The sequence below is a fragment of the Hemicordylus capensis genome, chromosome 3 (genome assembly GCF_027244095.1).
Source record: "Hemicordylus capensis ecotype Gifberg chromosome 3, rHemCap1.1.pri, whole genome shotgun sequence".
NCBI lineage: Eukaryota > Metazoa > Chordata > Lepidosauria > Squamata > Cordylidae > Hemicordylus > Hemicordylus capensis.
The window spans coordinates 116,945,910-116,962,936 of NC_069659.1; the positions used below are offsets into that span (position 1 = coordinate 116,945,910).

Genomic DNA, 17,027 nt, shown 5'->3' on the forward strand with positions numbered 1-17,027 from the left:
ACAATTGCCACATTAACGAATGAAGAAAATCTGGATTGATTTAAGGCACAGTCCATCATCCCATGAGTGCAGCTGCACATATTTATTTACTTACTTACTTATTCGATTTATATCCTGCCCTTCAAAAAAAGGCTCAAGGCAGTTTATGCGAAGAGATCTTGGTAGGCTCAATGGTACCTTCTTTTTATTCTCCAGTTTTTTGATTTGCCCTTAATATGTGCATGCTGAAGTGAACTGGCCATTATTCCCAATGGGAACACAGTGCTCAGCTCCTCCCTAGCAGCCTACTCATCTCTCCTCCCAAGAGGAGAGAGCTAGGAAGCAGGAGTAACTTGCAGCTCAGGGTTCTGGGGAGTTAATGGACTGGTGGACTCTACAGGGAGTATATAACAGCCTCCCGTTAGGAATAAAGCATACTGCAATCCAAGATAGCCAAATGCTGCTCCCTGTTTCATTATATTTTATTGAATCTGTATTTTGCGCGCACACACACACACACACACACACACACACACACAGTAAAATGAAATAAAACTCCAAACTCGAATATCTACAAGTCAAACTCTGGAATATTGACAAGTCAGGTAGCATTCTGTAGAGAGAGAACAGCAATATCCTTGCTGTCAGGTTTAATATATGAAGAGGTTCCCTCAGAGACTGATCTTAAAAATCACCTAATTTTTTGTTCATTTCCTTCTATGTATCACCTCAGCATTTAGGGCAGCTGCCTCAGTATCTACTCCCTGCATTTGGTTTTATTTTGAGGAGAATCCAGCTGAGTGTTGACTTCAGAAGCTTTCTTTGAGAGAGTCTTCATATCCCCAGGTGGAAGTGCTCACGTTGCTGTTTTGCTGTTAGCATTTCTTGGCACACTACGGTTTTCTGCAAGTGTATGTGGCGCTGACGGAGACAACAGAGTGTCTTTTGACCTCTTGTTAAGGTCAGTTCTCTCATGTGCATTTGTTCTGGGTGGGATTTGTTTGTTTTTTGGGGAGAGGGTTCTTTTTGTTCTTTCTTCAAGAGAGGCCCAGTCTCCCTATTGTTTGCTGCAGAATCTGCTTCTGTCAAATTTAAAGTACAACTGGCATTTTCAATTCCTTCTTGATGTCCTCGGAGTTCAGAAGAAGGCAGCCATTCTGTTATGGACAAACATCCAGAGCTGTTTCAATACAAGTCACTCTCTGTGGCTGTGGAGAACAACCCAAACCATAGTAACACTTCATATCTCCCTCACAATTTCTGCTCCACCCTTGGTGTTTTTCTTTGGATTTAAATGACCAACCACTTATCACAGAACTACAGTGCTAACATGATTATGCTTAACTCAGCGGTTCTCAAACTTCAGTCCCCAGATATTGCTGGACTACAACTCTCATCACGGTGGCCTTCGGCTATTTTGGCTGCAGATGAGCGGGGTTGTAGGCCAACAGTATCTGAAGATCCAAGCTGGGGAGAACCCCTGACTTAACTGATTAGGTAAATAAGTGAATGCATTAATAATACAGTATTAATTAATTGATAATCAACATTCTACAGGAAGTGGGGGATGAAAATTAATGCATGAATTGAATTTGGAAATGCAGAAATTATTGTGATTTAGTTGATAAAGAATTCCATTCATTGTAACAAGTGGCAATGGGATACTTCACAAGAGGACCTAAATAAAATATTAAGAAATATTTAACCAAAAATTACAAGTATGGAAAGAAACATTATGGATCCTAGCTATATAGTAGCAGAGAATGTTAGGGAGACTTTCTTTCAGGAGATAAACCATTTTGAACCATCTTCCACCAAAGTATAATCCCCAGGATTCCTTGGGGGGAGTTACAGGCAAATTGGTATGAAACCAATAGAAGTTTGCAATATAAATCCATCCTATATGCAGGGAGCATAGTATACTTTTGAACGTATTTTTGTTGTGCTGGAAAAATATTTTTTATACTTCCGATATGATTTCTTATACTCCCCTATTTGGTGGGTTTTTCATAAAACGGAGACTAGGAGCAATGAAAGCAAGTTGCACACAACATCAGTCGGACCCTCAGCTTTATTGAAATGGAACAATTACCTTTTTGTAATAAACCCTTTTTACAGCAAGTAAAATTGTAATGTTCGTTTGGTTTTTAATCTTACAGGTTGCCTTTGTCTATGTCAGCAAAAATAGCTCCTTTTTTTTTGTTTTTTAAAATTATTATTATTTAACTTCTACTTTAAAACACATAGCAAGAATTTGGACCACATTGCTCCGGCACCAAAAGGTTAACAGGTTATGAAAATCACAGTACAGTTTTAAAACTCTTCAGTTAGTCAATGATATTTAAAATGATAGCCACTTTTTAGTAAAGATATAAATTAGAGGTCTGTAAACAAGTCATGTTTACCTCTAGAGCTATCAACTTGCAGCTATAATGAGAGCAGTAATAGAAAGTCAATGCTAAACTGAACTATGCCAGGAAACAGGTTCTTAATCAATAGTGCAGGACAGGGTAATATGACAGGTAAATTACAGTTTGGCACCTTATGCTGCATGTAATTTAAATTAAAAAAAACAGGCAAAAAATGTAATAAGTGCACTGTCTTAAAACCATGATAAAATGAGCCATTTCGCAGGTCGTTTCTACAAGTGAAAGCAATTGAATGAATCACACCCTACACAAATCAGACCTCAAAAGTTACAGTTCTAGGAAAGCAAGTATATTAAAATGCACACCCACAAGGATATTAAAGTATAAATCTTCTCCTCCCCAACCCCATGCCCTGTTAATAGAAATAATGTACAACTCACAAAGGGACTTCTGGGCAAACCACTCACTACAGACATGAATGGAATGTAGCTTAGTTAGACATGTTTCATATAGAAAGGCAGCGTTACCCTGAAGAAAGTTTGGTCCTCTTAGAAACTCTTTGCGCTGCAGCCACTGCAGTAAGTCCCATGGTAGATGCATTTAGATATTTCTTACATGTGTCTTGCCGAGAGAACTTTTGAAAAAATTTGGCCCTGTGTAGGTTGGTTTGATCCTGGTAAGAGTCTGGAAGAACCATGCTGAGGCTCAGAGTACAGAAGGAAATCCTCGTGTTGTGATCCCACACAGCATCTTGTTTTGTGCAACTGTTATTGATACTTTTATTTCTGTCTCTCTCCCCCCACCCGCACACACCATTTTTCACCCTCTTTAGTATCACAAGACAACAAACCCTCCGTCCCCATGACAGAAACAAAATTGCACTCTTTATTTACAGGTGAGTCACTTTGGCTAGAAGGTCCCAGCTCACACAGTTGCTTATTTTTTGTGAATATCCTCATGACGTATAATTTTGTATGTAATCCAGTAAAATATGTTGAAGATGAGAAAGGCAAGAGGGAATGCAGCTCGGGATATTGTATCAATCCTTTTGGCACGGTCAACAAACTTCTTTTTGATGGAATCTGAATCCTTTGGTGGTGGTGGAGGGGGAGGGTTTGGAGGGGTGGCCTTGACTGCAGCACCGTCTTTGACCTGTAGACAGTGACCCATCCCATAGCCACCAAAATTAAAGCGACTCTCACGAGCAGTGTCTTCTTCCTAGAGGATGGACAAAAGAAGTTAAAGACCATTAATTATCTGTGCAAAAAAGCCAAAAAGTTTCCCCCTTAAAGAAGTACTGCAAATTCTTGAACAAACCAATGTATCATATGTTGTGATTCTAGAACAAGGCACTGCTTTACAAAATGCCATTGACCTTGGTACTGCCAATACCTCTTTTTGATAAATGACTATACAGACATCAGTCACTATTTGTCCATCCAATAATCTTCATGTATGCCATCATATCTGTATGTATGTATGTATGTATGTATGTATGTATGTATGTATGTATCTATCTATCTATCTATCTATCTATCTATCTATCTATCTATCTATCTATCTATCTTTCTATCTATCTATAGTGTGTGTGTGTGTGTGTGTGTGTGTGTGTGTGTTGATTTTCCAGCAATGAACAATAACAAATAATCATTTTGACAGAGAGTAATATACAAGAATTTTAACTGTGTAATACATGACATCTTTTATGAGTGGCTACAATGGTAAGGTGTGGGGGGAAAGGGAAAGGAAGGGAAGGGAAGGGAAGGTAGGTAAGTAGGTAGGCTGAACAATAAGAAGGGAAAGGGGAATCCATCTGCTCATCTACTTTTTTCTGGAATTGCTCACAAAATATATATTGCATTTATTTCACAAGTGATATCCAAGTGATCCTTTTCTTTTTCCAGATATGATATGAATGGTTGCCATTGTAAGAAAATAATTATAATTATAATTATTTGTGCAATAAGGCTTTAAGTAAAAAGATATCTTATCCATAACCGTTACATTGCAGACCCTCAAAAACCAAGTCCTAAATACCCAGGTTTTTCCCAATTTACTGCAATAGTTAAAGTAGCTGTTTGGTTTGGCTTGGTTGCTTTGTAAGTTGTTCTCGTGATGGTTTGTCCAATAAATGGTGCAATGGATCCATCAGAATTTGTACATTTAAGATCGCAATATTATGATGATGTATTCGTAGCCAAAATTTGAAAGCTTTGGGGCATGACCACCACATATGAAATTAAGAATCTTCTTTGTTACTCTTTTCCCAACACAGTTGAGAATATCCTGGGTGGATTGCTGCCAAACTTTTCAGGAAATAATACCACCTGATAAGTATTTTACATACAAGATTGAAGGGAGTTAGACTTCCCAATTTGCTGCCAATCTTCTTCTGTGATTTTTGAATTTAGATCTTTTCGCCATTTTCCTTTATAATTTAATTTAGTCCAATTTCCTGGCTGCTGTAAAATTATAGATACAAGATCTATGCTATTTTGAGCTCTTTCAAGAAAGGCAGCGTACTACTACTACTACTACTACTACTGTTTAACTGTTGTGACTTTCCCAAAAGAATCCTGGGAATTGTAGTTGGGTAAGAGTGTTGTAAGTCTTCTGTTCAATGTTCCATCTCCCATAAACTATAAGCCTCAGGGTTCCCTGGAGTGAGGCTCTGTGTATTAAACCAGGCATTGGTGCCCTGATTATTTATTTTGGTGCCCTGATTAATCATGCCCTGATTATTTAGAATACTCTTTGTACAACTCTGCCACGCATATGATTAGATTAACACAGAAGCTGAACAGTTGTTACAAGAATAACAGTTGTTACATGAAGATAATTTCTTCAGCATACCAAAGTAAAATAATTTTGGGCAGAGTGTTTCCTTCTGAAAAATTATGCAAAAACAACTCTTTCATTTATCCTTCATTCTGTGCCTAAGTGAAATATGCCTCAATAAATCTGCAAAGAAATGGAGTTAGAGCAATGAGTTCCTTTTGAAACCTTTAATGACACTTTCACAAGAATGCAGTGAAGCTGTGTTCCCAAGATGCTTATTTCATTACCTAGCACTGCATGCAGAAGGAATGCAAATCCAGGTCAGAAGGTTAATTAAGGGAGAACAGATTCTCAACAGCCAGTGTTGTGTGTTTTGAATGTATTTGGAATCTTTTAAATATGCTAATAGCCTGTTATATGAGGCACTCGTTTGTCTCGTTCTCCCCAAATATAATGAGCTTCCGCTTTCTACACGCTAGTTTGAAATTCCTGATGAGTTAGGCTATGGCTTCAATTCAGAGAGAATGGCTGAGGTATGCACCTGGATGCAGAATGACTACATCAATCTACCCACTACCTCATTTTGCAGCCATAGGTTGCCTGTACTGTTGTCTCATACTGCAAGTGTAGGTTGTCTGCATACACTAAGGACCAAGCCACATGTTACAGCGAATTGACCACTGTGAAATAAGCTAAAACAAACAAATATTTTTGACAAAAAGCAGTTGCACTGGAGAGGGCTAGGAATCCATATCGGAACTGTTACATTTCTGCTCCAAACCACTCTCCCTGTTGCTGTTTGCCACCAAAGCAGCTAAAATTAGCTGCTAGCAATTGCGGGGGGGGGGGGGGGGGGGTTGTGAAGTGGATTTTCAGTGGGCAAATGGCTCAGGGAACAGCTCCTTCCTTGCAGGCTGTGGTAACTACTTTTTGTCAAAAAAAGAAGACGACATTTCTCATTTTAAACACATTTCTTAATGATGAATTCATTGCAATATGTAGCTAGGCCCTATGTCTATAAAGTGGATGTGCTCTGAAAAGTTGCTATAAAGGGAGATGCGGGAAAGGAAGTTTTGTGTTTATCAAAAGTGGCTGGATTGAATCTCCCCCTTTATGAAAAGTGGCTGATCTTTTCTTGGGGGCGGGGGACAAAAACAGGCAAGAGGATTTGACACTTTTGTGGGAGCCCCACAGAAGTGTGTCGGATTTTGAGAGGTGATAGGGGATTGCCTAAACCAATGGAGCAGTTGTGATGGTGGCCTTTTCTTGCTTAAACTAGTGTCATGATGCAACGTCATGATAATCTAGCATCATGTTGCAAAATAATTCCTCAACACAATCCAGGAAGTAAAACAGCCCCGGCTGTGAGGCGTGGCACTTTTAGTATCGCTGTGCCTGTTGCTGCCACAGAGGCAGCAGCTGCTAGTTAAAGCAAGAGCACAACACCACCGTTACTCCTCCCCTGACTTAGGTAAACCCCCCAACTCCCTTGAGCTTCAAGACAATTTCATTGGTTTCCTCCATGAAACTGAGAGAGGTTTCTAACTTCTACTGAAACTCCCCAATTGCTGGAATTTTAGCAAATATGAGAGGCTAGGTGTCAAAAACTTCACCCACATCTGTACTTGGATACATTTGGAGGGATTGTTAAGCAAGAAAAGACTGAGAACTTGAGGAGCCTTGCAGCTTATACAGGGCTTGCTACACAGCCATCGGGATCATGGCCTATCGGCAACGACTGCATCAGTTCCCCTTCCTATAGCAATCCTTAATGTTTATTTTTCTACCTTTTAAAACTACATGTAGAACTTTTCATGGTAATTATAATAAGTACTGCTTCCCTCTCCTCACAATCAGTTACAATTTGTGAAGAAATGGCTTAACTATTTTCTCTTGATAATGTCGCATGAGTCTGAGTGCATAGACAGACTACATAGATTTAGAGCCAAGGGTTTAATAAGAGCTCTTTACTAGATTGTAGCACAACTTGGAAAGGTGTCTTTGTTTCAAGGTTTTATAAGGTTGTGTTGGGGGTTGGAGGAACTCATGGGAATTAAACAAGGTGAAAGAGTACATAATGGTCATTACGTGCACAATCAATTTTCAGTTCTTTTAAAAAATGCAAATACCTATCTTGGATTCCCTACCATGATACAGTCACCCATTGGGCCCCAGCTCTAAACTGATTACTATCTTACTTCATTGGATGAAACTAGCTTTAATCAAAAATTTAATGTATACAGTTTCAGGATGCAGAAAAAGTACTATTCCATGTACAGAGCATCCTTATTTCTCATTACCATTGCAATTAATAACCCACACCTTATTTTTATTATTTCTTTCCTCCTTGCTCATATTCTATAAGCCTAGCAGATTTCAGTCTACACAACATAACTAATGCATCCCCATGCACATTCCATTTTTGTCCGGGTTGTTAGATTATCTAGCTAATTCCTCTAGCGTTTTGTAACATCATGCACTACAGTAAGTTCTGCTATGCACTTTCCAAAATTAAATGACTCATTCTCAATATTGACTCAATTTTGAAAAGGATGATAATTTTGCACTGAGTACATTCAATACAGTCATGTTTTTGTACTTCATTCTTTTATATTTGAATGACTATGGTGAGCAAACAACTTAAAAGAGTATATAGGTTAATTACGTTTCAAGGACAAGGGGGAAAAGAGAACACTAGCTTTTTGCCAAAAGAATTGAGAATGGTTTTCACCTTAAGTTTCATTTTGTTGTTGTTGTTGCTGCTGCATACATCTAAGTACAAACTATTAAACACAATAATAATGTGCTTAATCTGTCCTCTGTGGGTACAATCCACCCAGACATTCTGCTGAACAAGACCCATCTAATTGAAAGGAATGAAAGCTACCATGCTCTTGGACAGCTTAGAAACATAGGAAGCTGCCTTATACCGAGTCAGACCATTAGCCCATCTAGCTCAGTGTTGTCTACACTGACTCTCAGTGACCTCTCCAAGGTTTCAGGCAGGATTTTTCCCCAGCCCTACTTGGAGATGCCAGGGGAGCCTTCTACATGCAAAGCAGATGCTCTATCACTGAGCTATGGTGCCATTGCACCCAGAGGCACCCTTACCAGGAGAGCTGGTCTTGTGGTAGCAAGCATGAATGGTCACATTAGCTAAGCAGGGTCCACACTGGAATGGGAGACCACATGTGAGCACTATAACGTATTCCCCTTAGGGGATGGAGCCGCTCTGGGAAGAGCAGAAGGTTTCAAGTTCCCTCCCTGGCAGCATCTCTGAGATAGGGCTGATTGAGATTCCTGCCTGCAACCTTGGAGAAGCCACTGCCAGTCTGTGTAGACAATACTGAGCTAGATGGACCAATGGTCTGACTCAGTATATGGCAGCTTCCTATGTTCCTACATAACCCTGGACTTCCAGGCAGAGGTCCATGGCCCCCACTCCTCCAGGCCCCCCCAAATACTCTTTAAATAGGCTGGCTGGCTGTACCTTCACCATGCACCTCCTGGGTCACTCACTTGCTTGGACAGGCAGCCCCGGCCTCTCCACGCAGCACCAACAGCAGCTTCCACCTCCTCCCCAGCCCAGCTGTGGCTCCATGTGACCAGTGTTGGCACTTACTTCCAAGTCAAGGTGCACAGGAGTGGGCTGCACTGCTGCTTTCGGGTGGCAGGTGCCAGCAGTGGAGGGAGGGAGCCTAGGGTCACGCTTGCTATTTCAGGCATATTCTTAAATGAGCTTGACAAGATGAAAATGTGCTGTGGGGGAGCGGGAGCCACATGAGGCAACTGACGTGTGGGCTCGTTTTGTTCTTTAAAATAATAATAATAATAATAATCTTGGTGAGACCATTTTTGGTGAGAAAGAGTGAGCGGCCATTGGCACCTGCCTACTCCTGTTCGATACACACACTCACCCAGCAGCTGTAGCAGCCAGCTTAGCTCACTGCTGGGGCTGTTCCGCTCCTCCCTCCGATTTCCAGAGAAGCAGGAGAAGCTCAGGTCACCGAGAATCACCGGTGCTCAGTGCGCCAAAGAGGGCATGTGTCATGTGTGAGGATGGGGCAGGGGATGAGACTAAGTTTGGAGAGAACGGCCTGAGCATCCATCTCCCCCCCGCCCACCGCCCATGTTGGATACATGAAGGGAGGTACCTTTTCTTTTTAACAGGAGGAGGGTTGCTGATGGCTTTTCTTGGTTTTCATGCAGGCAGCCTGCCTCTCTTCCACCCCCCCTTGCCCCTCCCCTGCCTCAGCTCCATTTCAGTCAAGAGCCTTTCCTCTGGTTATCATGGAAGAGACTGCGAAGGGCCGTGTTTGTCTTTGGGAACTTGGACAAAGTGTTTTACTTCCAGCATTTTAGCGTGCTTTTTTAAAAAATGCAGTTTTATGTGTAGAACACAACTGGCAGCCACCTTTGGAGTTCAGTTGCTTCCATGTAGTGGCTCTCCTTTCTTCTTTATTAGCCTGGGCAGGACCTCTGTAGCTGTAAAAGATGCTCTGGAGAGAGAATGGTTGCTTCTCTTTTGCCCTATGAGGAGATCCTGACCTTTAGCAACAGCTCCCATCATGGCAGGGGCAGGCAGTGTGAGTGGGATGGGAATCTGTTATAGTCAAGTTGTGTGTTGAAATGTTTCTGCTAATGCATATTTGCATAAATATACCTGTTTTACATCCTTACATTCTTGTGAGTTCAGTTGTTGTTTGTGGCCGCAAGAACCCACGTATTAAAAATACAGTGTGTGACACAGTGTGTGTGTGTGTGTGTGTGTGTGTGTGTGTGTGTGTGTGGGGTGGGATGATGCTTATCTTGTGGCCTCCAAAATTACATAGGTGTACCTCTGATTGCACTCACTACCAAATGATCTTTCATTCATTTTAATGAGGACAATTCTAAATGGATTGTGCCATTAGTTTGTAGAACCATATATCTAAAGGCATTTACACAGTTAAAAAAAAATCCTGCTGGTACATTTCACTTGGCTCAATGTATGGGAACTGATAAAAAAAAATTCTGTCCATAGCAACTAGTAGTTGTACCACAATTACAGCAATATGCCTCCCTGTGTTTAATAGAGAGAGAGAGAGAGAAAGGAAAAGGTTCTATGATCTTTAGAAAATAACTGGTTCATTGTGGCATGAGGATCAGATACTTGACATAAGTGTCACTCCTGTTTCCATCGCTTATTGAGAAATCATCATGTACTAAGGCACATTACACATAGCAAACATGACATAGATTGAGTCATGCTTGCTTGAATACACTGCAATATACTTAAACATTTTGGCCAAGAGTTTGAACTAAAAGACTTTTAACAATGGATACCTTCTTATGTGATGACTGGTAAACATGCTGAGCCACTGCTGATAAGCTAAGATTCATTTTAGCATTTTTCTCTATAGCTTAGGCCACAAGATAAGCTCAGTGATCCTCCCCTGCTACAATTAACAGCTACCCCATATGTTGCTGGTCACACACTTGATCTGGTCTTTCACTCTGATCAGGGTGGTGTTCTGTGGGTGGGAACTCCTGTGATTTCCCCATTTTCATGGATGGGCCACCATCTGGTTAAGGTTGGACTCACGATCATGTCTCACCTCCACAAGGGTGAGGGGCCCATTAGGATGGTCTGCCAGAGAAGGTTTTTGGATCCAACAGGATTCTGAGAAGCCTTGGAGAGATTTAGTGTTGGCTCTGCCAGTGACCCTGCTGACGCTCTGGTGGAGCATTGGAACAGCCAACTCACCAAGGAAGTGGACACAATTGCCCCTAAGTGTCCTCTCGGGCCCTATTTGAAACTGGCCCCTTGGTATACGGAAGAACAATGGGGGCTGAAGCGGCGAGGTAGACAACTAGAGCACAAGTGGAGAAAGACTTGAATCCAGCAGATTATTATATAGACAGCATTTGAAGATCTATGCTCAGGTGATACGTGCAGCAACGAAGTGATACTTTTCTGCCCATATTGCATCCACAAGTTCACATCTAGTGGAGTTGTTCAGATTTGTGAGGGGGCTAGTGCGTGCCCTTTGAATCAGTACTTGGAACCAACAATTACACGCTGCGAGGTTTTAATGAGTTTTTTGTGTGGACAAAATCTCTTGTATTCGGGCCAACTTAGATTCAAACTCCACAATTGTTACAATGTTTGATGCCGAGATGTTCAGCAGCGCCTCTTATGTGGTGACCCTGGATCAGTTTCAGTTTGTGATTCCTGAGGATGTGGATAAATTCCATGAAATGGTGTAGCCTACCTCCTGTCCGCTTAATCCTTGCCCAACATGACTTATACTATTAGGTTGAGAGGCTGTTGTAGAGGGCCTGGTAGAGATTATAAATGCTTCTCTGAGGGAGGGTAGGATGCCTCCTTGTTTCAAGGAGGCAACCATTAGATTGCTTCTGAAGAAGCCTGCCTTGTGTCCCTCAGAGTTAAGCAACTAACAGGCCTGTCTCCAACCTTCCATGGCTGGGCAAGGTGATAGAGAGGGCGGTGGCTTCCAGCTCCTGGCGGTCTTGGAGGAAACTGATTATCTAGACCCATTTCAAACTGGCTTTCAGGCAGACTATGGATTGGAGACTGCTTTGGTCGGCCTGATGGATGATCTCCAACTGGGAATTGACAGAGGGAGTGTGACTTTGTTGGTACTTTTGGATCTCTTGGCAGCCTTCGATACTATTGACCATAGTATCCTTCTGGAATGTCTGGGAGGATTGAGGGTGGGAGGCATTGCCTTGCAGTGGTTCTGCTCCTACCTCATGGGCAGATTCCAGATGGTGTCTCGTGGAGACTGTTGTTCTTAAAAATCTGAACTTTCATATGGTGTCCCTCAAGGCTCCATATTGTCTCCAATGTTGTTTAACATCTACATGAAGCCGCTGGAAGAGATCATCAAGAGATTTGGTGCAGGGTGTTATCACTATGTGGATGACACTCAAATCTATTTTTCCTTGTCAACCTCAATGAGAGAAGGCTTAACCTCCCTAAATGCCAGCCTGGAGGTGGTGGTGAGCTGGAAGAGGGATAACAAACTGAGGCTGAATCTAGATAAAACAGAGGTACTTATTGTGTGTGTCGTCAGAACTCGGAGGATGATTTTGATCTGCCAGTTCTGGATAGGGTAACACCCCCCCCGGAAAGAACAGGTACGCAGTCTGGGGGTGCTTCTGCTCCCGAACCTTTCCCTAGTGTCCCAGGTTGAGGCAGTGGCCAAAGTTGCTTTCTATCAGCTTCACCTGGTATGCCAGCTGTGTCCATTTCTTGAGATGAACAACCTCAGAACGGTGGTATATATGCTGGTAACCTCCAGACTGGACTTCTGCAATGCACTCTATATGGGGTTGCATTTGTACATTGTCCAGAAACTGCAATTGGTACCGAATGCGGTGGCCAGGTTGGTCTCTGGGTCATCTCGGAGAGACCATAATACTCCTGTGTTGAAAGAGCTACACTGTCTGCCGATGCATTCCTGGGAAAATACAAGGTGCTGGTAGTAATTACCTATAGAGCTCTAAACAGCTTAGGCCCTGGTTTTTTAAAAGAATGTCTTCTTCTCCATGAGCCCCATCACCCGTTGAGATCTTCTGGAGAGGTACATCTATGGTTGCCACAAGCTACTGAGGGACAGACCTTCTCCGTTGCTGCCCCTGGGCTTTGGAATGCGCTCCCTGTTGAGATAGGTTCCTCACCATCTCTGGCAACTATTAAAAAGGCACTGAAGACATATTTGTTCACTTTTAATTAGATTTATAGTTTTAAAACTTCTAATGTTGGGTTTTAATGATTTTAATGTTTATATTATTTTAATTGTAAACTGCCCTGAGACGCAGGTTTTGGGCGGTATAGAAATATGTTAAATAAATAAACATGCCATACACATACACATTAAGTAAATTATTTTTAAAAACAATTCACAATAGGCAAATCATATACTCCCACCCACCAAGGGTATAGTTTAGTTTCTTTAACATTTTAAAACAGGTGGCAGTTTCCCAAGTGGATCAGGACAAAACCCTAAAATGTCTTAAGAACACTCTTCCTCATTATTAATAGCATGCAGAAAGTCGTGCATAATTTCCATTCTATCGACACTATGAGAACAGCAAATAGATTGCTGGTACACATCACAGCTTTGCCTTCCTCTCGCAGAAAACTTACTATTTCTCCAGCCATCAAAATAACACATGTAATTAGTCCCTGGGCCAAAAACATTTAAAAGGTAAACCTGATCTATTTTCCAAGAATCAAATGGAAGTTATGTCTTGAAAAATTGAATTAATGAAATTGATTTGTAAGGCAGCCTGCTTTGATGCTTGGACAGTATTTGTGCCCAATATGGGGTGAAGGAGGAATCCTCAAGACTTTACAAACCCAGAGGGAGTAGAAGAGAGCAGCCTTCCTTAAAAAAGCTATGACATCTGGGCATACAGAAGTTGTCCTGGGTCAGCCGGCTGTTCTTCAAGAAGAGCGTATATTTTGTTTTAAAGTCCTTGGGGAAAGTCCTTTGCTCACCTATCCACTGAGAGGCCAGGAGGATTCTGAAAGCATCAAATGTGGCATATAGCTTGCTCCAGCTATAAAAAACAACAACATGGGAGATACTAATAGAAACAGCCTTTTTCTTGCCTGCCCTAAATTAAATTCTGCATTCCAGTTTTAAATGAGAATACATACCGGCTGTGGCAACAAGTTCAACAGATAAGCAAGACTGGTTTTAGCTTTGAGACTTATCTTCAACAGATTCCTAACATGTTTTTTTCCAATTACCATTGCATCTTACAGAAATAAACTCATCAATAAAACTGATTACTGGTGTTCCAATTCAACCTCACTAATTAAAATGGCGGTATTTGGAGCAGACTGGAAGATAGGATTTTGTTGGTGTTCTTTCTGCTACTAAATTAATCTAGCATATACAGCTTCTAGTTGCTTGAAGTGGGCCAAAACATACTGAAATCTGTATAAGAAAAAGCATTCTACCAGGCAATAATGCTTCCATATGAAGACTGAGCATTGTATTGACTTAAGATATTCTGATAGTTCAACATTCATTAGTTTTAATGCTTTATGTTAAGGATTTATACTGCCTTTATGAAGCTAGGCTCTTAGCCTCATCACATACACAAGCAGTATACATCATCCCCTCTGTTGATTGAAAGCCTCTGAGCCAGTCCATCCATTAGACATCCAAAGGTCTAAGTTGGCATGTGACCCCAGTGGTGGATTCATTTAACATCAATTGCCTATCAACCTTGCATTCAAAATATAAGAATTCCTAATTCTCTTTACAACTAATTCTCCTAATTCTCTTGACAACTTGGATGCCCAGCCTTAGACTGTTAATCCTGTTTATTTTTTATTTGATTATATTGTAATGTTTTTATTGAAAGCTGCCATGAGTTGGTCCTGGATAGGATAGAAAACTTTGAAATAAGTAAGTAAGTAAAACAAACAAATGTGCCTGTTGTCTCCTCAGAGCAGCTAAGTCAATGGCAGACAGAAGGGCATTGACATTTCTGCCTGCACACTCCCACTGTGATATCTGAGTGGATCAGTCAATTACAGGAAGAGACTGGACAAGCAGAGAGGTTAGAGAACATGGAGCAGGTTGTAAAAGTGAAGGGCAGTCAGTTCTTACAGGAAGGAGATTATTTAGAACCAAAAAGAAAGGAAAACCCAGCCCAGAATACTGGTTCATGGCCCACTGTCTTTACAAAGTGTTAACTAGTAAATTGTTTTAAACAGTGAACACTAGATGGACAAATGTGTATGGGTTTTTAATGCCTACTCTTCACTTTGTGATTATAAGATTGTTTACCCAACACCAGAGGTTTCAAAGTGGTTTTCTATGTGAACGTAAACTTGAAAGTAACCTTGAAGAATGAAGTAGCACAAGGAAGAATGGTGCAGAAGGCAGTTAAGGTAAATACAGATGGAGAAAACATACAAGCTAGGTACATGGATTTTCAAAGAAGATGAAACAAAATAAACTAAACATTGATATGGCTATAGTATCCTCTTATGGCCTCATTCTCACACCCACTGGGAGCTCAGTTGAAGAGGTATACATGATTGCCAAGCCCTACATCCTCCTGCAAATGTGAGAACCCGAAATTTCTGGGAAATTCCATTCAAACTGCTAATAACAAGCATCCAAATCTTATCATCAACCCTGGTTAAATGCTGTTTAACCACAATGGTTTGACCAGGATTGCCCAGAAATTGTGGGTTCACACATCATGCTTCATGGGAATGCATGGGGTTTGGTGATCAGGGCTAACTCTCCCCCCATGGTTGTGAGAATGTGGCAATTCTTGTTAAAACCAAATCTTGCCTTGAGGACTGAAATGAGTCAAAAAAGTAAGATAATTCATCACACACACACACACACACACACACACACACACACACACACGCATGCCACTGATTCAGTTATGTGCATGCAATAAATAGAGCCCCTTCATTATAGCTGATGAGTGCTATTGCTAATTTTGAGATGGAGCTATGCACAGCCCCCGCCCACAAGCACCTGGACTGAAGATGAACCCTGTATAATTTATATTGTAGTTCTTCCTGCAAGTGACTGTGTGTACCTCCTGAATAGAAATATGTATATTTCTGATCTGTTACTCTTAGTGTAATTCTCCTACTCTCGTCCTTGTCTCCCCAAACACAGATCTTACTTGCTTGATAACACTTTCATTAAAAAAGGGTCATATTTCTTATTGTGCAGTCATCACTTTTGCATTTCATTTTTGTCTGTATTGAGTGGTATATCTTTTTAATAGTACATTGTCTCTTTAGCAATAATATTTTATCTTTTTAAAAAGAAATTTGCTTAATAAAGTTCATACTAAAAGGAAAAAAAAGATGACACTAGCACACAGCATGGACGCAGTTATTCACAGACTCCCACAGGATTACGCATGAAGCAACAGCGAATACCATATCAGAAGGAAAGATGAATGCTAGTGTCACAACAGATTCAAAACAATGAAACAAAGCAAAGAAAGCTTTTTTTGTATGTCAGGACTATATAACAAGAAAGGAAGTGGCAATCAAAGAGCAAAGAAGAGAGACAGGCCACACAGAGATGAATTGCCTGCATCTAGCAGCAATAATAAAACAAGTGTCTCTGGTAGCAGAGTAACTCAGAGTGCCACTTCAGCCATTCATTCATATATATATATTTACAAAGTCACCACAGTCTCCTTTTTGTAGAGGCTTGTACAGCTTTTATTTGCAGCAAGTAATCCAGACAGCATTTTCTGAGTCAATAAAGGTGGTCTACCTCAAACACATAATACTCTAGTGTTCTTCACCTGCTGCTGTCCATAGAAAAAGCTGCATTATTGATTCCCACCTAATAAGTATCGAAAAGGTATCACATGAAGAATACAAACCATGTATGAGGGAAGAATCAGAACTGCCTCCGCTAACTGACATCCACGGCAAACTAGACTTCAACATCTTCTCAATAAGGGCATCACCCTTTGTATTTGCAGTCACCATGGTGGGAGTCGTGTCGAATCGGCTTGGGATTTAAAGAAACCCATCCACCGCACGAAGTGCAGTCCAGCACATGGTCTGCTTGATGGAGCTAACCACAGTGGTGACTGATGACATGTCTCAGTAGATGAAATGACCTGTAGTTATGGAGAAACATTGTGGGGGAGACAATTCTTGCCTCTTGCCTTTAAGCATCAGAAAGCAGCAGTAGAGACAGGCACAATTAGTCAGCACCATTCACGTCCACAGCTGATTACTTGAATGGTCTCCCCTTCCATGAGTGCTTATGTCAGCAGAGGCAGATATCCAGCCTACAACCATGCACTTGCTGACTGGGGCAGCCTCTGTTTATTCTGTAATCTCCTGGGCACTTTCCAGATTGTGAGCCTTACACT

General features: G+C 41.2%; 1 protein-coding gene across 9 annotated transcripts in view; it reads right to left on the reverse strand.

Annotated features, from left to right (window-relative positions):
• Positions 1-2,032: 2,032 nt before the first annotated feature.
• Positions 2,033-17,027, reverse strand: part of GLRA2 (glycine receptor alpha 2) — a 203,201-nt gene continuing 188,206 nt past the window's right edge. For 8 of the 9 annotated variants that reach the window (XM_053311481.1, XM_053311488.1, XM_053311480.1 and 5 more), the window contains one exon: positions 2,033-3,566. In XM_053311481.1, the coding sequence (XP_053167456.1) occupies positions 3,285-3,566 (282 nt within the window). In that variant the 3' untranslated portion in view covers positions 2,033-3,284. Of the gene's footprint in view, positions 3,567-16,507; positions 16,770-17,027 lie in introns of those variants that run through there. The other variant, XM_053311485.1, reaches the window with a different exon arrangement.